The sequence below is a fragment of the Urocampus carinirostris genome, chromosome 1 (genome assembly GCF_059441175.1).
Source record: "Urocampus carinirostris isolate Australia breed hairy pipefish chromosome 1, RoL_Ucar_1.0, whole genome shotgun sequence".
NCBI lineage: Eukaryota > Metazoa > Chordata > Actinopteri > Syngnathiformes > Syngnathidae > Urocampus > Urocampus carinirostris.
In genome coordinates this window covers 10,134,584-10,157,828 of record NC_142349.1, presented here as the reverse complement: position 1 = coordinate 10,157,828, position 23,245 = coordinate 10,134,584, and the positions used below count along the sequence as shown (strand labels likewise).

General features: G+C 39.2%; 2 protein-coding genes across 2 annotated transcripts in view; both read right to left on the bottom strand.

Annotated features, from left to right (window-relative positions):
• Positions 1 to 1,482: 1,482 nt before the first annotated feature.
• Positions 1,483 to 9,003, bottom strand: nol12 (nucleolar protein 12). The gene is made up of 6 exons (XM_088325979.1): positions 8,826 to 9,003; positions 7,707 to 7,812; positions 7,587 to 7,635; positions 6,345 to 6,490; positions 6,110 to 6,204; positions 1,483 to 4,371 (listed from the first exon to the last, which is right to left on the bottom strand). Exons 1-6 carry the CDS (start codon positions 8,933 to 8,935, stop codon positions 4,176 to 4,178), a joined length of 702 nt encoding a protein of 233 aa, XP_088182105.1. The 5' UTR covers positions 8,936 to 9,003; the 3' UTR covers positions 1,483 to 4,175.
• A 3,409-nt stretch (positions 9,004 to 12,412) lies between these two features.
• srebf2 (sterol regulatory element binding transcription factor 2) overlaps positions 12,413 to 23,245 on the bottom strand; it is a 31,943-nt gene continuing 21,110 nt past the window's right edge. The window contains exons 12-20 of the mRNA XM_088325978.1: positions 22,998 to 23,167; positions 22,048 to 22,219; positions 21,253 to 21,370; positions 21,074 to 21,180; positions 18,487 to 18,619; positions 18,224 to 18,395; positions 16,871 to 17,047; positions 16,680 to 16,791; positions 12,413 to 15,219 (exon numbers count right to left, since the gene is read on the bottom strand). Coding sequence (XP_088182104.1) covers positions 15,017 to 15,219; positions 16,680 to 16,791; positions 16,871 to 17,047; positions 18,224 to 18,395; positions 18,487 to 18,619; positions 21,074 to 21,180; positions 21,253 to 21,370; positions 22,048 to 22,219; positions 22,998 to 23,167 — 1,364 coding nt within the window. The 3' untranslated portion in view covers positions 12,413 to 15,016. The remainder of the gene's footprint in view (positions 15,220 to 16,679; positions 16,792 to 16,870; positions 17,048 to 18,223; positions 18,396 to 18,486; positions 18,620 to 21,073; positions 21,181 to 21,252; positions 21,371 to 22,047; positions 22,220 to 22,997; positions 23,168 to 23,245) is intronic.

Sequence of the window (23,245 nt, the reverse complement as noted above, 5' to 3'; positions counted from 1 at the left end):
ACTGTTTTGTCCATCCTCCCACATTCGTTTGTGAAGCAGACCTTCTAACCCACCAGAATGCAGAACAAGTGCACTATGTTTAATCAGTGTTTCTGGCACTGTAAAAACAGCGTGATAATGAGGGGTCCGAATGACCTTGTTTTGTGTCATCTGTACCAGTGGTGGTCTTGTGAGACAGTTTAGGGGAACACTGCTACTACCCAGGTTTGAAGGCCGTCGCATACAATCTCACGATTTTGCTCACCGATGTTAACCAATTGCTCAATAGTTGCACAAATACAGTAATATTCCATAAAACCCTGTGCAGTAACGCACATCTATAATTACTGTATGCCTTTCCGACCTTATCAACCGTATTTGAGGTTTTTAGGTGCACCTTATCGTCCGGAAAATACGGTAATATCTATTAAAGAACTAAAAGAGGCACACTAGAAAGCGATTAAAAACCACACAAAGGTAATTGTGAACAACAATTCATTTTAGTGCTTCAAGGATTGTGAATGAAACAGGCAACAGACAGATACATTTGGAATGAAACTGACAAGAAAATGATGAGCCTTACCCGATCAACGAAACGTTGCTGCCTGAGCAGAGTTGCCCGTTGACCCCCCAGCAAGCACATGGCTGATCCTCATGGTCTCTATAGTCCCCGGCTACAAATTCCTCTCATTGGCTGATGGGACAATGAGTGAAACAGAAGCATCCGAGATGCAGACGCTACCCGAGGAAGGCTAAGGCCTCAGCGGTCCACCCCGGAAGCCAGCAAAACCCCGCTTGTATTAAATATCAGCTTTAGAAAGCGTAGTGAAACTGTGGCGCTGGTGGCAGATGGCAAATGCAGGCTCAGGTTAGCGTAAATAAATAAACACAAGAGAAGGAGCTGGACATACATTAAAAGCACCGCCTTCATCTTCCATAGGCAGAGGTCAAATTCATCCATTCAAATAAAGCAAAAAGGATGCACGGGGACAATGTTCAGATTGAACTGGGAGGCCAATCTTTAATAGAACTATTACAGTTAGTAATAAAAATACAAATATTGAAGAAGGGCCTTAAAAAAATCAAAATGAAGGTTTTATAAATGAATAACTCATTTTAAGCATCTTTGTACAGGATACAGTGAAACTCTTCAGACTATGACTACAAACCCAAGCATACTGTGATTGTCATGTATCTACAAGAAACCTCGAGTGCAGTGGTCAGAAACTTCTGGGCCGCAGACCACAGCAGGTCATAGGTTGTTTTTGTACATGGCCCCACAGATAGAAAGAAAAGTTGCCTTATTTTTTTGCTAATATTGTACAGTTGCTTGCGAAACTATTTGGCCCCCTTGAACTTGACACATTTCAGACTTCAAACAAGGATATAAAAATAATTTCTTGTGAAGAATCAACAATAAGTGGGACACAATCATGAAATGGAACACACTTTATTGGATATTTGAAACTTTTTTAACAAATAAGGAAAAGTGGGTGTGCAAAATTATTCAGTCCCATTGAGTTAATACTTTGTAGCGACACCTTTTGCTGCGATTACAGCTACAAGTCGCTCGGGGTACGTTTTAGTTTTGCACATCGAGAAACTGATATTTTTGCCCATTCCTCCTTGCAAAACAGCTCGAGCTCAGTGAGGTTGGATGGAAAGCATTTGTGAACAGCAGTTTTCAGTTCTTTCCACAGATTCTCAATTGGATGGAGGTCTGGACTTTGACTTGGCCATTCTAACACTTTGATATGTTTTTGATGAGTCATTCCATTGTAGCTTTTGCTTCATGTTTTGGATCATTGTCTTGATGGGAGACAATCTCCGTCCCAGTCTCAGGTCTTTTGCGGACTCCATCAGGCTTACTTCAAGAATGGTCCTGTATTTGGCATCCATCCATCAATTTTAACCATCTTCCCTGACCCTCCTGAAGAAAAGCAGGTCCAAACCATGATGCTGCCACCACCATGTCTGACTGTGGAGAGGGTGATGAGCTATGCTGCTGTTACGGCAAACATAACATCTCGCATTGTTGCCAAAAAGTTCGATTTTGGTCCCATCTGACCAGAGCACCTTCTTTCAGGTGTTAGGTGTCTCTCTCAGGTGGCTTGTGGCAAACTTCAAACGACACTTTTAATGGATACCTTTAAGAAATGGCTTCCTTCTTGCCACGCTTCTATTAAGGCCAGATCTTTGCAGTATACATACTATCATCCTGGGGATCACAATTTGGCTCATTGTTTTGACTGATTGTTGTCCTATGGACAGATTCTCCCACCTCAGCTATACCTTTGCATTTCATCCAGAGTGATCATGGGCCTCTTGGCTGAATCTCCGATCAGTTTTCTCCTTGTAAGAGCTGAAAGTTCAGGGGGACGGCCAGATCTTGGTGGATTTGCAGTGGTCTGATACACCTTCCATTTCAATATTATTTCTTGCACAGTGCTCCTTGGGATGTTTAAAGCTTGGGAAATATTTTTGTATCCTCTAGCTTTAAACCTCTCCACAACAGTATCTCAGACCTGCCTGGTGTGTTCCTCGTTCTTCATGATGCTTTCTGCGCCCTAAACAGACCCCGAAGACTATCACAGTGCAGGTGCATTTATACAGAGACTTGATGGTGGATTCCATTTATCAACGTTGGTCATTTAGATCAACATTGAATCATTAAGAGATCCTCACTGAACTGAACTTCTGGACGGTTTGCTGCACTGAAAGTAAAGGGGCTGAGTAATATTGCAAACCCACTTTTTTGTTTTTTTATTTGTTAAAAAAGTTTAAAATATCCAATAAAGTGTGTTCCACTTCTTGATTGTGTCCCACTTATTTGTGATGCCTCACAAGAAAGTACTGTTTTATATATTTATGTTTGAAGTCAGAAATGTGGCAAAGGGTCACAAAGTTAAAGGGGGCCAAATAGTTTTGCAAGCCACTTTATATAAGGCAGTTTTTAACCCACGAACAAACTCAACGGGTGGGGGATATAGACCCTTTCATAGCCTACGTCACGTGTGACATCACAGTCAAAGCTGGAGGCAAAATAATACTTGCGATGGTTGGAAGACAGAGGAAAACAACAAGGTCGTAGCTGCTGGTTAAAGGCTGGTTGTGTGTCGAGGTGCCAAAATTGGAGGAAGAATTCAGCTAGCGATCGTGATTTGAAGTTGTACAGGATGCCAGCGGACACTCCTGATCAAAGAAAAAAAGCAAAAACATTGGACGGAGGCACTCATCAAAAATGCTGGGGTTTGCAGCGCACACTTCATTTTAGGTAAGAGAAATTAAATGTTTATGATTCCATATTTCTTATAAAGGCAAAGTATAGTGTTATTTTCTTAGCTTCAGCTTCAAAGTCAGATTCATTAATACATACATAAAAAGGTACCGTGTGTAATATTTGACCTCTTTATGTGGATGGTGTTGTGCAACTGAAAACGAGTGCACAAGGGAGAATACAAACTACGGAGTCTTCAAGTGACCAAAACACAATATCATTGTCTCTCCCTCTTTTTGTCTAGCTTTTTGCAAAGAAAGAAAATAGAAAAAAGTAAAAGGAAAGAGGAAAAAAAAAAGTAAAATAAAAAATGAAAGAAAAGAAGGAAAAAGTGTAAAAGAGAAAAAAAGCTAGAAGAAAGGGGGAAATGAAGTGTAAGAAAAAGGAAAGAGAAACAAGGAAAAATAGAAATAAAATGTGGCAGAATTGGCTAAAATCGGAAGCAGACACGGAGGGGTGTGAAAGGGTTTCAGGCAGCTTTGGCAGAGTCGGCCAAAATCACCCTCCTCCCAATGAAAATTTTTGGGTATGCTTTGGGCTTGTTCTCTCAAATCAAGTTAATTTGTCGGGCTCGGGCTGAGCTTTAATACCCACGGGGCGGGTGGAGTCCAGCTGGATATTTTAGGCCCCACCTCTACTATTGGTCTAGTGATTACACAGTAGATTTCTGATTATCATTATTACAAATGTTATGATTGGGCATGGCAACGAGAATATCGTCATACATTAAACTAGTCTATGGTAAGGTTTGGGGTCAACTGCTCTAGTAGACACAAGATATGGTCACTTTTAACATTATTTGCTAAATCAACAAAAGACAAGGGTATAGAATGTGTAAGCTGTACTGTACCGAAATCTGAATCCAATAACTTAAAACTCTGAAAATCTGTAAGTTCAATAGTCCCATAAAAATACACATTCAGTCCTCCTGACGTTGCTTCTTTCCGGTCATGCGACGTCTTTGTCGTTTGCTAGTCTTCTTGGTGTTTATTTTGCTCTCGCAGAATCCCATGTCAGCCTTTTTGTTGGTCTGCCGGCCTCGTCCTCCCTGCTTCCCTTTCCTTTTGGTCCTGCTGCTAGTGTAGGTGCTGAGTGAAGCGGTCAACGAGCGAATTCTGCATTGTACGGAGGCCAGAAGAAAACAAGTTTTGAAATTTCGTTAAGAAATACTGTATACTCTTTCTCAACCTACCCTATGTTGATACACAACACTGTTAAAAATAGTGCAAATATAAAAGTCACTATATGCTTGAACACGACTAAAGCACAATGTTGTGCAACTTGAATAAGACAAGAACATAGACAATTACGCATCTTGAAACTTGCCTTAGTCTTTTTAACTTATGTATACCGCATTTATTAGAGTATAACACACACTTGTGTATAACACAACCTAAACTTAGTTATAAATCCTGGTGTGTGTATTTGTATCAGACTTACAGCCCCCGAAATGGTTGAAGCGATTTTGGTGAAAAAGTACACAGTAGTACTTTAGGGTTCTGGAAGTGTTCTTATCCAAGTTTCGTGTCACACCACCCCCAATAAATACCAACAAAATTGATAAACATCTGCTTTTGTGTACAAATGGCTCTGGAGCTGCAAGGGGCTCTACGGCACTCTTGAGTGGCTGGCTGGCGGTTTTTCAACAAACTCACTAAAGATGGCAGGCAACGCCGGGCCATTCTGCTCGTCAGTATAAAATTTTGTTTCACTTTTTCTCAGCTTAAACTTTTCAGTTGGAGGCAATGGGAATCGAACCCAGGTCGCACTGTTGAGAGCACAGAATCCTAACCAATGTACCATCAGAATTATAGATGACATACAAAAAAGCATTTGATTTTATCTGATCACACATTTTTTAATTTCACGCACAAGAAAAGAATTGTTGTGCATTTCACACGTAACAATGGCAACAAGTTCTAGTCTACTCTTCTATTCCCATCCAGGCAATGTGACAAATGTTCTTGAATACGTGCAGCAATGATTACAATATTTTTTGACAAAACCAACATAATATGGACAATGTATTTATTGAATGCCCTTTAAATTCCGATTCCTCGTCAGATACACCAGAGTTGTTTCCCTCGTCGTGCTTTTTTGCGTTCATTTATATCTTTCAAGTCGACTTTGTTTTCTCTGTTCTTTTCTGGTACTGTGACTAAAAATACTGTGATCACGAGATAAAATCAAATGCCTTTTCGTGCGTCTAATACTGTACATCACTGGTGGCCAAGTGCTTAGGATTCGGCGCTCTCACTGCCGCGATTTCTCGTGTAGAAGGGTATTGTAAATGTTTCCAGACATTACGGCTGTGTTTTGTATTTAGAATGCATGCGTTGCTCGCCTTTTCCCTCAGTGTCGCGCAAACTTGAGGAATTTAGCGACTAAGCACCAAAAGATCAAACATGTTTGATACTCGACACAATATGGACTACCTCCAGAAAGTGCCCCCGCACAATATGACCTAAAAAAAATATGTATATTTTTTTTAAATTGCCCATCGCCTTTGACGTCGCACAAGGTATCTGCGAAGTGTGTGCGGGTTGTAAAGTATCATATTGGGGAAAAAAAAAGTTTTATATTGTCCCGTTATCAAGCACTTACAAGTTTACTTTCAAAGACTTAAGGTTTTTCTTTACCTTAAACAATTTTACAACCTAAAATTTCCGCCTTCCTCAGGGGCAGTATCTTGGCAGCTGTGACGGACCTTTACCAGCTAATGAGCTTTTTTTTAAGTCAATGGTCAAAACCGTCTCGTCTTTGAAAGGATAACCGTAACATTATTTAAAGTTAAACCCTACAGGAAAGGACTTTGAATTATCTTTAATAATTATTGCACAAATGGAAGCTTACTTTTTGCTCAAGATGGGATTCCCAGCTTTTTTGGGCATCGTCACTGGTTTCTCAAATTCCTCCCCATTTTCATTTTCTCTCCGTTTCTCATTGACCTGGAAAAAAAACCCCAAAACTAAGACAAGCAGGCATTTCCCTCCATGATACTGTACTTTTATGTAAATAGTATGGCTGTCTTCTATAAGCAGCCAAACAACTTAATGCGCAGTAAAATCAAGTGAGCTGGTGTGTTTACCTTATTTGCTACTCGTTCAAGCAGGTGATTAGAGGTCAGGTCCAGATCATCGATGGTAGTCACTGTGACTGTGTGATTCGGATGGTCAAACTGGACAGACTCTTTTGTACTGGTGACCACATCTTCCAGATCATCTTCACTTTCCGCTGGAAAGAACACACAACCAACTTTATGTAGAAAATCAAATCCTTCAACTCCCAAGTCAATGTACTGTTGCCTATCGGTTGTCTGCCTGTAACTGGAGAAATAATTTTACTCCGGAAGGGATTTGAGTCACCACAAGAAAAACGCCAGTTGTTTCTTATTTCAGTGGCGAGTTGCAATATGAATGATTTGATGAATTTTGAGACTGAAACAGCCATTTGGTTGTTTATGTTTTTCCTTTCCACTTTGATTACATTGCACATCAGCACAATGAGCACAGGTATAAAGTTCAAGAGAGATTGCAATACAGAGGAGAAAAAGCAAATGGAATAAAAATGAGTCAAAGCAGGAAAATTGTTCTTAGTTTGACTAATTTGAATTATATTATTGGATCCAAAACAATGTGCAATGTCTATCACTGACAGAAAAATTTGAATCAGTCCCTCAAACTTTAGCACTTTGTGTTTTCTAAATGCCCATGTTTGGTGGAGACAATTGATATTTTTGTTGTTGTTCTACACATTTTAATTGATATTTTTGCATGTTTTAAAGAGGTTCTGTGCGTCAGTAAAAATTGTTTAGAAATTGAAGTGTAAAATAAAATAACAAAAAAATATAGCACTGAAGCGTTAATATTTTTATTTTTTTATTCCGTTTGTTTTTCAGGAATTCTGTGTTTCTTGACCTTAAAGTTGCTTAGTGTAAAAATATGTTAATTTAGTTAAAGGTTCACTATAAAGTAAAAATTATAAATGCTAGTATAATATAGTAGTATATTACATTTCTACTTCATTCATTTCATGCACAGTGTTACATCATTATCTGTAGTATATCAGCAACAAAAATCCTAAGAGCTGTTTGGAAGCTGAGCTTAAAGAACCGGTACTCTAATAAAAACCGGAATTCCCGTCACTGATATGTCCCGCTTTACAATAACATACCTTTAAACTTATGATATCACTATATTTTACACAAGCATGGACACAATTATAAAACGCGTATCTACAAGCACTGCAATTAACCTGATCGTCACGAAATAATGTCATCTTAAGAACATCATTCTCATTGAGACAAATAGGTTTAAGCCTTCTGACTTACCAAGCGCCTCTTGTCGCTGTTGGAGCATTTTTATGTATTCCTTATGCCTCTGAAGGACAAAACACAACAAGAGTTCAGTTTTGGAGATATCAACAATATGTGCCTTTGCTCAGCACTTACCTCTTCTTTGACTTTCTTCCTCTCATCCTTGAGCTTCTTGCGTATTTCCTCAACTGCTACTTTCCTCCTTTCCACTTTCCTCTTGTGGAAACCAGTGAGATATTCTCTGGCAGGAAGATGTGTTAGAAATATTGTTTATTATTGGTCCATCTAAATGCCGTGACTTGTTCTCAAAAACAGCACTGAACATTGATAAATATAATATCACCCAGAGTGACTCAGTTGAGAATTTAGGTGTCATATTTGAGCTCTCCTTTCAAACACACGTTAAGAATATTACTGGAACAGCTTTTTTCCATCTCCGCAACATTGCTAAAATACCCCCTAAGCGGCCTCAGTCGGATGCGGGATTAGAATTCATGTGTTTGTTACCTCCCGTCTCGATTAGTGTAATGCACTACTCTCCGGTCTCCCGAAGTCCAAAATCAAGAGCCTTCAGCTAGTACAAAATGCTGCAGCGAGGCTTTTAACTAAGACAAGAAAGTTTGATCACATTACCCCGATTTTAGCTAACCTGCATTGGGTCCCTGTTAGCTTAAGATGCGATTTTAATGGACTTGGTTTCTCATAAATTTCAGATTTAATTTCGCCCTTTGTTCCGGTACGGAGCCTTCGCTCTGAAAATGCTGATCTACTAGTGATCCCAAGAGCCAAGAAGAGATTCGCAGATTCGAGAGCGTTCTCCATTCGGGCCCCAGTCCTGTGGAATGCTCTTCTCCCTGAGATTCGAACTGCAACCTCAGTGGAAATGTTTAAATCTAAGCTTATAACACACTTATATTCTATAGCATGTGAATAAACAAAATTTTATGTTGACAATATCAGGGGATGGTGTCATAATAGTCTGTAATAATAGTTTGCAATAGACTTTGATCCGTGCAGCCCATTAAGACTCTGTGATTAAGGGCTATAGAAATAAACATGACTTGACTTTAAGGTCTTCATTTATACCATGCGAATACATGTTTAATAATGTAAAATATACTATCACGGTAATCTTGTTAATAAGTTTGTGACTTTAAAGTTCAAAGGTATATCTGACACAAAGAGTTTAAACTGCATACTAACTCTTCGATGGCTGTGGTTACAAGAAAAAAAAAAATACATAATGACACTTACTCCCTCTGTTTGTCGTCAAACATTACGACGCATTTATTTTCCCTCTTCTTCGATCCCGGTTTGAATTTAGCCCCGTTGGGCACATGACTGGTCTTTTTTCGGTTTTTCATCACGCTGTGTGCTAATATTCAATGTGCACGTGAGTCAAATCTTATTTTATTAACTTCCGGATGCAGTTCACCTGCACAGTCACTAACTATATCCGACTAAAAACATCAAACATAACAGAAGTTCCTCATCGCCATAAAGTGCCCAAAATAAAACAATATTTTAAAAAAAAATGTATTTCGTACGTCTTCAATCACCGAGAACGGAAACCTTGCAGTGATTTCAACAAAACAGTGGCAAGAACAAATGATTATTAGTTAGTAAACATTGGTGACAGAACTAATACAATTTTCAGTGAATTTATATCCACTCTGAGTTCATAAGGTCAGACAGTACTGTACCAATGACCAAACAAGAACATCCATCCATCCATCCATTATCTGCACCGCTTATCCTCAGTATAGTCGCGGAGGTGCTGGAGCCCATCCCAGCTATCTTTGGGCAGTGGGCAGGGGACACCCTGAACCGGTTGCCAGCCAGTCGCAGGGCACACAGAGACAGACAACTCACTCCTTCATTCACACCAAGGGAAAATTTGGACCGACCAATTAACCTGACATGCATGTCTTTGGAATGTGGGAGGAAACCGGAGTGCCTGGAGCAAACCAAGTAGGCACGGGGAGAACATGCAAACTCCACACAGGAAGGTTCGATCTCATGACCTCAGAACTGTGCCGTGCTGCCCCAAAAAAATGATAAATGGCCTGCATTTATAGAGCACTTTTCAAGTCAATGACCTCCCAAAGTGCTTTACAATGTGCTTCACACTTACCCATTCACACACACACTCACACACCAATAGGGAGTAAGCTATGCTTATTGGGGGCATTAGGGATTCAGTGTCTGCCCAAGGACACTTCGACATATAACACAGAGGAGCCGAGAATCTAACCTTAACCCTAACCCTAAGAATAAAGCATTAGTTCCTCTAATTTTAAATGTATTTTATGGGTGGAACACATAACTCATTTCTAACTTTTCAGTTATTCTATAGCAAAAAAATAATGAAGTAAAAACAATAATAATCAAATCAGCAAAATTATGTGCCTTGTTTGATTTATTTCCTTATTTTTGCAACGCAATCTTACACAGCTTCTTCACACAAAATGAGGTGTTTAAAATACACTGGAGATCAAAATTAGTGAACAACCTTTACAATTTTTGGGGCGGAAACAATAGCATCTTCACTGTTTTACAGTTAAACCACATTTTATTGACAACATCATGATACTAAGTCTTTTTTCTTCACACAATGACTAAAGGGATCATTATCATCTGGTATAAGTATTGTCACACATATGCCGCTGACGCCAGTTAACGCCAAGATCTGGCTCATCCCTGGAAAGCAGGATGAAGCCTTACAGTGAAAAACAACAGCGACCAGATGATGAAGGTGATGTAACAGAGTCAGATCAGAAGGTTTCTTCTGCTTCTGGCAACGATGGAAACCAGTGCTATTTGTTTTATGGAGAGAAGCAAACCCCATTCACCCCTCAAAAACGGCCCCTAGAGGGCTGGGCGCCACCGGCTGTACTGCAACTGATATCTCAAGCTGAATTTAATGCCATTTTTTTTACTGTCAAGACAGTGACGTGTGCTCTAACCGACAAACCAATGACAGAGGACAACAGCTTCTTGAACTAGCTAAGTAATTACTTGGTTTTGGCAAACACTCTTGGAAACCATAAAACACACTTTTATTCTATAGCTTATGAATGGCCTATATTTTATGTTGACAATATGTATTGTTTGTAATGTCCCATCCTGTGCAACGCGGTCATCCTGGATGTGAATGACCTCATGTAAGGTCCCTTCTCTCAGTTCCTTCATTTTCCTCATGCTGAGGTTTTTGAGTTTTTCCTTGCCTTCATGTAGCTTTTAGATCAGGGGATGGTGTAATGTTTTGCGTGGTTTGTTCAGCTTTTTGAGACTACTTGTGATTAAGGGCTATACAAATAAACATGACATATTAATCCAACTTCAACCGGTTTTTTTTTTTTTTACAAAATTGCTGATTTCTCCATTTATCCTGTGAATATTATTAATACAATGCCATACCTGTCAACCTGTACGTTTTTTGCCGAACAAAGTAAGTTTATTATGCATTTTAAGACATGTACGACGTACAAGAAAATCTGCACGGAAAAACGCAAATTCGTCAATTATGGGTACCATCCGGTATACACCGACTATCACGAAACGGCAAATCAATCAAGTCAACCGAGCTCACCGCGGTAGCCTCTATCTCGGTATCGTTTTTTTCGTTGCAAACTAAGCGAGCGTTTGATGCTACTGTGCGCATGCGTCTGCCGCTGTAGTGCCTAATTTCGACTCCCCTGCAAAATCCTCCCCCCTCGCGTGAACGCGCATTCTGCTGCGCTTTGTACAATAGCAATCGTATTCTATATAATTAGCTTATTAAAACAATAAAACATTATTTTGTGGTTATTGTTTTCGTTCCGTTTTTATTTTAATGTTCGAAATAAAGTATTCATTCATTCATTCAAATTTAAAATACAAGCATCAATGGTTGATATTGTGGTTTGGTTTACAAAATAGAAATGCAGACTAATTTTTTTCCTCCCAAAAATATCTTGATTTACAAATTTGAATATAAAATGTTATTAAAGGATATTTTAGTTACACCGATAACAATTGTTCCAGATTTTTTTTCTTATTATATATTTGAATTTATTATTAAGAATACCTCATCTCATCTTCTCTCCCTTCCTGACTTCTGTAAGAGTTTGGATAATGGCAAGTATCCTCTGATGAGACGCCATGCAAAAAGAATGTTGAGCATGTTTGGCTCAAGATACAATGTGAACAAACATTTTCTCTGTTAAATCTGAACAAAAGCAGACTGAGATCCAGAATGACCGATAGCCATCTCTGTGAAGTCCTTCGTGTCTCAACCACCAAACTTTCTCCTTCAATCCAAAGGACAGCATCACTGCTCCCACTCAGAGCAATGTTCTTCACATTATAGGTGAGTTAGAAATACACACAGTAATCATGAGTCAATATGTCACCTTTAGTGTGTGGGCCGAGCCTTTGCTTATTTTTCTGTATTTGGCCCTCACCAAAAAAACTTTGGACACCCCTAGATTCTAACATATTTCTGTGCTCAGCGTCGGCACGTAATTCACAAGCTTCACAGCAGAGGGCAAAACTGAGACCAATGATTCTGGTTTTGGCCTACGCTTCAGCCTTTAACAATAAAATTAAAACTAGTACAGTATTAACAAACCGACAGCTTGCCATCCACTCATCTTTTTCTTGTTGCATGGACTTTTTTTCTATTAAATGAGCAGCACAAAGACTTCATTTGCAGGTCAGAATATTTTTTTTTATATGCTACAGTTCTTATGTCATTCTTGCTCTGATAAACGAACAATGAATAAAATGTAGGTTCATTAATTTGTATTTCCGACACGAACCGCAGCGCACGTCACTGGTTGGAGACAACAGACTTCAACCACCATCACATCTTGTTTTATTATAAAACACCAGCATCGAAATAGTGAACAAGAAAAACATCTGTAAAGTAAAAAAGGGAATGGGGAAGAGAAGGCCCCAACAAAAAGAAGGTAACAATCATGACTGCATTAAAAAAAGAAAAAAAAGATTCTATCGATGGTAAACCGAGAACTACTTTGTTTGATGCAGTTGAAAACTGCACCTTTCTGATTTGATCTGTTACAGTTTGTGGGAAGTTTCTACAAACCTATATTTTTTTCTCTATTACAAAGTGAATAATTTACAGCGTGCACAGCAGAGATACACGAACCCATCACATCATTCTAAAGCGCTTGCAATTGGTTCCTAATTCTTCACATTCAAATATAGTACACGGGCTAAAAAAAGACTTGCTTTCCTTATCACCAGCAAAGCATCAATCTGAAACGTATATTACATGGTTAAATAAGACACAAGCAGGAATGGCAGAAATTACTTGAGTGAAGCAAAATTCACAAATTAAAATAACTTTAGATTTTACACACTATTTTATACATGAGGAAATTTCACACAAGGTTTATTTAAAATAAAAGGTTTTGTTTTTGGAATTGTTGTTTTGTTTTTATCATGTTCAAAATAAAGGTTATTTGATCAAAAGATTTGGAAAAAATAATCCTATCTGAGGACCCAAAAGAATCCAATCAACATATTGGTCCACAAAGACCTATTTCACAGTTAACAAGGGATTCCGTAGTTTATTTTAATTTTATAATACATTAGAAAACTTTTTAGAAACAAATGAGAAAAAAAGATTTGACATTTGAGGCAAGACGGCTAAATGTGCTCGCCTTGTCCAGCTGTTAGACTGACAAGTAACATTTGTCATAAAAGTCTTGAAACGGAAGATTCCTTATACAAGTAAACACACATTTTGTGTTTAATAATCTACCTTCAAAAGTGACTCCATTTGTATTTACAATCAAAATACAAAGTAATCATTTCAAACATTGACACATTTGTGTCGTATAAGAGGGCATCAGTAACAAACCCAACATACTATCAAGAGTAGGTTGTGATATCTGGGCGAGAAGAGCTGCACATAATTTTTCTTCCAATTGATGCTTGGGTAGTTTGCTGTCCGTCACAGTATAATGACGTGTGAATGAGGTAGATAAGAGGTGACTTCTCTGAACAGGATAAAAATCACTTTCTTTGGAATTTAAAATTCTACAAAATGTTCCGAGTATTGTGCCTCTTGGCATTTAACGGCAATCCCATGCACCTCTTCACTTTTTTACATCTTAACAGCATTTTTCCAAACAGAGCCTTTTTTTCTTTAGGAGCCCGTTACAAAACATATTCCTATGAATTTGAAAAATGTGCCGGTGGCCAACTTTGAACCGCAAGTGACACAAGGTGGCATTATTGGTGAGCAGCGTCAAACAGCTAATAAATGCTTAAAAAGGTTTCCAAAACAGATTTTGTTTTTAAATTAGGCACAGTGTAATGTTTCTGCCCACAATTAAGCAAATATGTTGCAAAATATTCCACACGCCGGGAGACTTGACGTTAGTCTCGACGTTGACCCATATGGCTTATTTGCTGTAGAGCATTTACGTCACTGAAGGAACACAACACTTTCAAAATTGCGAATCCCAGTAACACAACATGTGAGGAAACTCCAAAACAGACAGCGATTGTAGTGAACAGAGCTTGCATACTGTTAATTTCTGCTCTGAGAAATTGGAATCTGTCGCTGGGGGCCTTGTGACTGTTTTGTCAGAGGTGCGTGTTTCGACCTGCAACAGGTAAGTAGGGTAAGTTTCGCTGCCGCTATTACAGGTTGCGTTTCATGTTTGCCTTAGCCTCCTTCCTCGATAGGTGATTGTGGCTTTTCATTTGTGTTTTTATGCCGCGTGTGTTGGGTTTGGTATAAGTTTGTCCAGGTAGTTGCCCATTAGCGTTGGGGCTGCCGAGGGCTTTGCTGTTTTGTCTGCTCCCGGTTGGTGCTTGTTGGCTGCCCACTGTATGTTGTTTGGCCGCTAGCCTTTGCCGTGTCCCTTGGTTTATTCCCTGAAAAATTTGCGTTTGTCACCATAGCGGTTGCCGCTTTTCGTTGAAGGTTCCTGGTTAGCTTAGTTGCTTACTGCGAGATTTTTGGTCACTCAGCCTCAAGTTTTCTCACCGAGGCTGCAGCTGCCTTTTGTTGACCGGTCCCACTTAGGTCCCCAGTTGCCAGCCTTTTCCGTGTCGTTATTTTATAACAGTTAGCGCATTTTTTGCTGCTTGCCCTTTGTTGTACCATTACTGCATCTACCTGCAACACAATGCCTTAGCATTCTTCCCAAAAACTAACAGAACTTGGCTTAAAACACTCATAGCCTCTGACAATTTTTTACATAAAACAATATGGCGACTGGCTTGCTAGGGTGCATGTGTTCCTCCAATGACGTCACAGCTCAGGATCAAGACATGCTATCTTTAAAATGCATTATCTTGGAAAATAAATAGAATATACTGAGGAAATATATGTTTAGATCTATGCAAAACCATGTACCTTGTTACTCACATTTTGCATGTTTAAGAATTTGGAAATAATCAAAACAGATAATTTTTGTGTTTGTTTAGGATGCAACGACAGTTGTGCCTCCGCTCAGCCGCAAAAGGATCTGCTGACAATCCTTCAAGGATCTCCGATCTCCTACGCGTTCCAGGGTGCGTTTGGCCTCAGCCAGCAGGTGGGCGCGGTGCCCAGGCGGGGTCAACAGGGGCAAGGGCAGATGGCCGCACGCCAGCAGAACGGCGTGAGCTTGTTCCCTCTCGCCCTCTGACGGGGAGAAAAAAAAACAAATCAACTGTCAGTTTCGGGACTATTGCGCGCCAGCAGGGATCCCAACTACCGGGTCGCGGGCCGTTTGGTACCGGGGCACACGGAAAGAAAAATAAGTTCCATTTTTTTATACTTGTAACTGTTTTACTGACGCTGCTAAGGTTTGGACTGACCTTGAATCAGAGCTTTGAGGTGGTTAGTGCGTTTGGATTCAAATTAGTGTGGTTCTGTGTAGGCGCAGTTTGTATTTTTAAATACTTGGCATGCAGATCGACATGACATTTTACAACCAACAATACGATAGCGATCAGAGTGTGTTGCTATTAGCACGTTCGCTTTACAATTAAGAGGCCCCGCAAATTAATTCCACCTACCAGACTCGCTGTGTGAAATTTGAAAGTTCTCCCCGACCACTTTGGTTTACTTCCATATTCCAAAAACATGACTAGGATGGACTCTAGCACCACCACTACCCTTGATAAGTGGTTTGGAAAATGAAAGAAGGAATGTGATCTTGATGTGCTGTTAGAAGGACACCCAAATGCTCCTCATGATTCCACAATGGATTTAAGCTCTTTATTATTATGTTTAAATTGTTGTTGTTATTAATCAATGTCTGAAATAACGTCTCCTCGGCCGCCCGGGGCGTGCATCTTTTACGTCGGGCCGTACAACTTAAAAAAACGTCTTTTTTTTTTTCCAGACAGGAAGGAATGGTAGCTTGTTACAAACGTTTGCTTTATTCCGATTTCGAAATGTTCGTTCGGTTTGGAAATTTTGGTTCGTTTGGCAATTTGCATACTCGGCAGCCAAACAGAAGCCTGCATCGAATAACTTTGTGCTTCCGGACTTTCCTCAGCCTTATAAGGTCGTGCATTTACCTATAATTTTCCAAAGTAGAGAGAACACAAGAAAAATGGTACAGTGGTTGGGAATCAAAACCTCAGCCCCAGAAGATTCAAAAGAAGCTCGCAAAATTGATGACGCTACAAAACGTAAACGTACATTAAAAGCATCGTGAAAAGAGGAGTTCACATGGCTTGTAGCAGACGATGCAACGCAAACATTGCATGAAGGAAGATGAGTAAATACAGGTACATACTGATGGCAAATGGAAAACAGCGATGTCATATACATGCAATGAATGTTATATGTACATTTATAATAAACTTACTTTTAAAGTGTTGTTCTGATATATTCTGATTATCAAAGCCTAATACTTTGAGACAATGTTTTTTTTTTTTGCGATTAGTCGTCTTGTGTTTCTAGTTGTGAAAAATGGGGCAGAGAACTTTATGACTGGGCAGGCAACTTTTCAGAGTTGTCTGCCCTGGTGTCCAGTAACTTGAACATATTGTCAGACATTAAACGCGTTTGTGGTACAAAAAAAGGTGGAGGTTCCCTACAGTATTTCAGTATGTTTTTTTTTTGTGCTTTCCTGCACGTGCGTTCTTCACCTGCAGCACAGAGGCCGTGCGTCCTGCGTCGCAGGTTGTGATCCAGCAGCTGGTGCGTTCTTGTGGGACTGGCTCCAGCCATCAGCCTCACGGTGGTCTCATGAAGAAACACCTGCAGCCAAAGAGAGACACTATAAATAAGCTGATAATGATTCATTGTGTAAGAATTTATCTCATGATTCAGAAGAGACCTTATGCTGGGCTTGTCTGGAGCACTGAGTGAGCTTTCGGAGAGCACTGAGGTCACATTGAAAACCAGTCAACTGAGAAGGAGATGCTGGCCCAGATTCCCCATTACCACTGCTTCCTCTCTGCCATAAACTGGTCCTCAAGGTCAGAAGAAGGTCACAGACCAGGAGCTCCATTGCCTGGATGATAAAGAAAATCAGTGGGAAGGTGCTACTATACAATTACCTGCGTAAAAGTTGATTTAAAAAAAAATGTGATGTCCTTCATTCATCTATCCATTTTCTGACTACAGACTACCATTTACACGCTCACTCATACATAAGGACAATTTAGACAAGCCAATTACCTTGCCACGTTTGGAGCACCAAGAGGAAACCATGCAGGCACATACAAACTCCACACAGAGAGGCCGGTATATGTATTTGAACCCTAGATCTCCTTCATTGTACAGATAGTGCTTCATATTATTTCTTTTCTAACTGGCATTAAAATAGTTTGCATGTTTAGTGTTTTTTCATGGATGATCTTAATAAGAATATCTAATATAAACTTGATTATGAATCCCGATTTGCGTGCGTGTGTGTTCATATGTGGCTAATTGGCTCAAATAGAATGCCTGAAAAAACCAAGCCCAGCAACGCCGGGCCATTATGTTTGTATTTTTTAAATTAGCTCATCCATTTTATATTGAATCACTCAGTGTCCTTTTTCGACCAAATGCTTTTGTTCGGTAACTCTGTAGCTTGTATTCTTCCCTGTGCTTAGTTTTAAGTTGCATGACAGAACACATTGACATCTAGTAGTCAAATAATTTACGCCGTCCCTTTAAAATTAAGCACTCAATTATCTTTGTAATATAAATGTGTGTCAATTCCTCTTGAATTCAAAGAGGAGTTTTCCAGGATTTTTTTAAACTCACAACTTACCTTTTTTTCCAGCCCCAAGTTCATTTCAACTGATGTTCAAATATTTGTCCACTGTTTTTCATTCAAACTAATGAAGATGAGGTAAAAGGGAGAACTACAGGTTTGTTACACCTTCAAATGTGTGATATATGCAGTGAAAGTAGGCAATTTAATGAAAACTGGCTAATAGCCAACAGCACCCGAACCAAGGTTTTAGTGTTGATTGTAGGAGTGATTGCACATATGTGAGGCCTCTGTTATGCACTGTAGATGGATTGCACTTATGTTGAAGATCATGCAATGCAACTACAATGCACCATAGCCACCTCCAGCCATCTTCACTCCAGGAAACAAACACAACACGATGCCGAAAAGAAAGCAATCTAGCAACAAACCCAATAAAAAATGTAAAACAAGATGATGAGAATTTTTTTTTTTCTTGCTCTTTACCTTATTTAGGCTGTCACCCGTTTGCCCAAAAGACATAGAGATGCTAGAGCGCAGGTAGCTGCTGGCTTGGTCGCACCGCAATAGGCAAGTTTCAGTTTCCTCTCCCTTCAGTGGTGATAGACTCATATGAATGGACTTGCAGAGGGACAGCACAGCTTTGGGCAGAGGGTGGCTAAAATGGTCACAGAGTTTATTTGATATCATCCAAAAATAAATGCAAAAGTACAAAACATGAATATTTATTGATTTCACAAGACACTTACTCATGAGTGTGCCGAGTTCTTGGCGTTCTCTCTGCTTCCACCAGCAAAGACTTTACACTGACGTCATCACCCTGAAGCCAAAAGACTGCCGCCTTGAGGACTACAGCCCACCACCGACTCACTGGATCTCTCACTGCCAGACAAAAAGCAGAGAAAAGGTGATATAAAAACAAAGCAAATCGTTTTCAGTTGCAATTTATACACAGATTTAGCAGAGGTACAAGTATAATGATTGATAATTAGTTGTATCTAATTAACATTTAACATTTACTTATGAGAAAATATCCTACCCCTAAGCCTGTGTTTACGAAATACGTACTAATGATGGGCATGTAGAGTAATACCCCGCTGTATTGCGGTTTTAAATCTTTGCTGCTTTTCAGCATGCATTGTGTTTTGCAGCTGACAACACACAGGTGGCAGAGGTCTTTACATGTATGTGTTTGTGTTGGGTGGGCGTGATTGTCTGTGTTTGCAACTGTGATCAGTGTCGGAAATTACAGCAGTTACGTAACGGCGGTATTTTTTTTTTCAGAAACAGGATAATCTAACTTATTACTTTTCTCGCCGCAACAACGCCGTTATTGAGACTGACTGTCAGAGGCGATGCTTTACTTTGATTGCCTGCAGAACGGCAACGGACGCATGTCCATTCTTTGCCATACCTATTTTTAAAGGAGCAGAAATAGTTACTATCCCTGGTAGCTAAGTATTTTTTACAATGGAGTAACTTTTTAGAAGAAGTAGTGAGTCACTATAATGAATTACTTTTTTAAAATAACATGCCCAACGCTGACTGTGAGAGGCTGCTGTTTGCGAATCATGGCGACATCTAGTATTTTAGCTGCTTGTTACATTAAAGAGGAATTCATGGGTTGAATCGATCTCGAAAAAAGTCAGAAGAGCACAAAGAAATGCTGATCACCACTGGATGCTCCGAGGATTGTTATCAGGACCGAAAAGAGACAGAGGCGCCAAAGGGAGAAGAAGCTTGCTGGCCGTTCTCTACATAACTTTTTTACATGGAAAAGAGAAGCCCTCCAATTTCGTTGTACGTACTATTGTATAATGACAATAAAGACTATTCATTTATTCATTTAACTGCAATTTTGTGTTCTGTGTTTTCATTCGTAGATCTATCATTGTTATTTTTGTTGTGTGCAATGTTTCTAGATTGCGGGTTTTGACTATTACTGGAGCTTTTGGAACTCTACCCCAGCGAAAAACGAGGGATTGCTAAACTGACTGAATCAAGTATATAAGGTGAAGCCGGTCCTAATTTATGGTATCGGAATTTTGGATGGTTGCCAGTATCAGCCTAAATTTATTGGTCCATTGCAAAAAGGAACCACAAATTAGGAAAATCAGATTTAAAGATGTGAGTCACTTTATGGAGGATGAATATAATCATATTCACTAGGGATTATATCTGATGTTTAAAATTGAGTCTGTGTTTTAGTCAAATCTCAGTCACACTTGTTTATATTTTAACTCATTTACTCCCATTGACAGCTATAGACGTTATGGGCCTTTACTTTTGTACCGTCATTGACGTCTCTTATACATCAATTACCGTTAATTAGTTAATAACATTTAGCCAACCTAAACCTGTTTTGATTAAGTTTACTAAATCAAGCATTTTAGATAATATTCTAATTCAAGTAGAAATATTTTTATTTGTCTTATTTCAGTTTTTAACATTTGAGTCTGATGTTAGTACAGAGTACAATTTAGATTAACTGTTAACAAATAATATTGATCAATTTCATCCCTGTGTAATCTCAAATTAGTTTACATAACTGTTTCCTCTTTTTATTTCAGGATTAAAACTCAATACATCCAAAAATTGACGTTTTGTTTTTGTAGTGGATTCAAAGACATTAACCGAAATCTCATTAACTAAATTTTCCATAGTTGTAGTTCAGTCAAATCTTTTTCACCTAATTATTATTCGACAAAAATGTTCACTGGTTTTAGTTTTGGTCATTTTCTTGTCGGGGTTTTAGTCTACTATTTGTAAAGTAAACGATACGTGAGTCAAAATTTGTGTTTTTTTTTTTAAAGTTTCTTTTAATGAAATTAACACTACTGGTAGTATAAGTTATTTGCATCAATGACTACTCAAAACTTGAGTAAAGGGCAGAAAATACGGTCAAACACCCCTTAAATAGAGGATTACTCATGAATGCCACCGGGCCTTAGTAATAACTTTTACTTCAGTGATGCTTCACCAGCGGAAAACATTATTAACTTTTGTTCAATTTTCTGAAGGTGTTTGTCTGATTCAGTTGAATATTACTGTTTAAGGATGCTCGTGCACTTTCCCCATAATTTGTAGTATCAAATTCTGAAAGAAGTATTTTACAAAGTAAAAAACAAAACAAATAATCATATTGACTGCGACGTTTTTCCTTGGAGGAAAAATAACGAGTTATGAGGAATGTTTAAGACAAAATATCCCTGCTCTGCTGCTTCTAGGACAAACAAATTCTTTGGTACTTCATCTTGAAGAATTCCTTGAAGGAGGTTCATTTCTCAATCCCTCTCAAAAGAGGTGTGGCTTTGTGCAGCGACATTCAAAAGGTACCTGACGTGATGGTGTGATTGGGAGGAGTTGAGAAGGGAGGAGCAGACTGAGAGTCTTCTGTGCATTTATTCAACTGTTGCAGGAAATCCAGGGCACTGGAAAATTCACTGAAAGAAAAAAGTGCATATTTGAAGAGGAATGGAATTGAATCAAAGAGTGGCCAACAATTGTCGTCATACCCTGGGCTGGATTTTTGTCTGCCCTCCTCTGAGTCACTCTGTGGCTGGATTAGGGTGTGAACAGCTTTCTCAAGCAGTGTCCTGCAAAAACAGCGATGCAACTGGGCGACCGGATCGGCTGGAAGGAAAACGTTCACGATTAGAAAATAACAGCATGGAGTATTGCGGCACATTTGGCTTTTGAGATGAAGTTTAGGTCATCTAACATACTATATATTCCGGACTATACAAAGACCCAGAATTGGCAAGAAATTTGAATATATAATCCAGTGCGCCTCATGTCCAGAATTATTGGACACGCATACTGGTGTCTTATCATATTTCACAAATAAAATATGAATTTTCGGCTTTGCTTCGTGCTAGGTCTCACAAATCAAGGTAATTTGTCAGGGTCGGGCTGGGTCGGGCTTTATTTCCAGTCTGATATGACCTCTAATCAGTAGTAGCTTAGTGGAAAGGATTGGGCGCTCCCCCCACTGTGATCTGAATTCAATTACCATTGCATCAATATTTGCAACTATGATCAGCGATAAATTTAGACTGATAATCAATGCACAAATAGGGTGCTGATTTTTTTTGTGCAACCCTAGCCCTTACTGTGGTTTGAAGACGTGCAAGTGTGTTTTGTATATGAAAATTTTTTTTTTTTTAAAAATCCCAATAGACAAATTGTGGGGGACGTGCTGTATAACTCGTGCGACTGTTAGTACGGAAAATACGGTAAATTAGAAACAACAAAATGGCCAGATATCAGCTTAACCGGACTGAAAGAGAAGACAGGGTTATTTCTTTTACCTGGGTCTCTCTGTGACGTGAATGCCCCATCGCTGCCCACTGACTTCAATGACCAATCACAGCTTAAAAAGAACTTCCTACCCAATGGGGTAAAGAGCCAGCGCAGGGAATGTGGAATGTGCTTTGCTTCATATTGATTGGCAATGCTCTCAGCACAGGTCAGCACGTAACCCTGTGGAAAACAACTCGTGTTACTTAAAATGAAACTAATAGCCATATTCAAGCACTTTGAAGGACTTTAAAAAGACAATTTTTCAATTTCTCAATACTATTAAAAGAGAAAATCTGGTGTGAATTATGTAGTTTGCCGACCCACAAACAAATCTGTAATTTAAATTTGCAATTTTTCATCTTGTGTGTGCATTTATAAAGATGTGATTTTTATATGTTAAGGAAATGTATAACATATTTGTGGATCCGAACAATACGTGTGTAAACACAGTACTTTTGAGACAAATCTCTCCCCACATAGGTGTGGGGTAAAATGACAGTAATATGTAGCTTACATTTTCAGTTCCAGAAAGTTCTTTCTCTTACAATTTAGCACTGGGAAATGCAACCTTAATTTTTTGCATGGCCCACATTAAATGTCCTTAATTGAAACGTAATCCTTGCACTAATACACATTTCATAATGCCCTTTTAGGTGTAGCATGCACCTGTCCTCAAGGGCAGGGCTCAGAGGGTGATGACGCTTCACAGGACAATGCCATACAAACTAATGCCAGCTACTGAATCACAAGGGATGAAATACAACAGCAAAGCTAAACCACCAGAGAGCAGTGTCAGTTTGAAGCAGACTCTTTGTGAAACATGGCAACAATTTAAAGCATTTACAAACATTTCACACAAAATGCAGGAACGTTTCAATCGTTGATAACACACAATATAATTCATGAGCTTTCAAGGATTTTAAGCATCCTGTACAAACCCTCTGTATAGAATACGTACAGGCAGAAAGGTGAAGTGGAAACACAGTACAGTGCGCATGGCTGCGGCTGCAGTAATGTAGATTTCTGTAAGTTGAGCGGGGGACATCTTTCCCTGGGCACTTTCGCTTAGGTTGACAGCGCTCAGAGACAGAGACAGGGCCCATAAGTTGCTTCGCTGAGGCAGCTTTCCTACAAGGATGACATCACAAAACAGCATGCTTTTTAGAGCTAAATTTAAGACTGTGCTCAGCCAACATTTTGCATAAA

Coding starts and splice junctions, on each gene's coding strand:
- nol12 (XM_088325979.1), bottom strand. CDS start 8,935: ATGAAAAACCGAAAAAAGACCAGTCATGTGCCCAACGGGGCTAAATTC. Junction 7,813..8,825: donor TTTGACGACAAACAGAGGGA/GTAAGTGTCATT, acceptor TCTTCCTGCCAG/AGAATATCTCACTGGTTTCC. Junction 6,205..6,344: donor TTGAACGAGTAGCAAATAAG/GTAAACACACCA, acceptor TTTTTTTTCCAG/GTCAATGAGAAACGGAGAGA.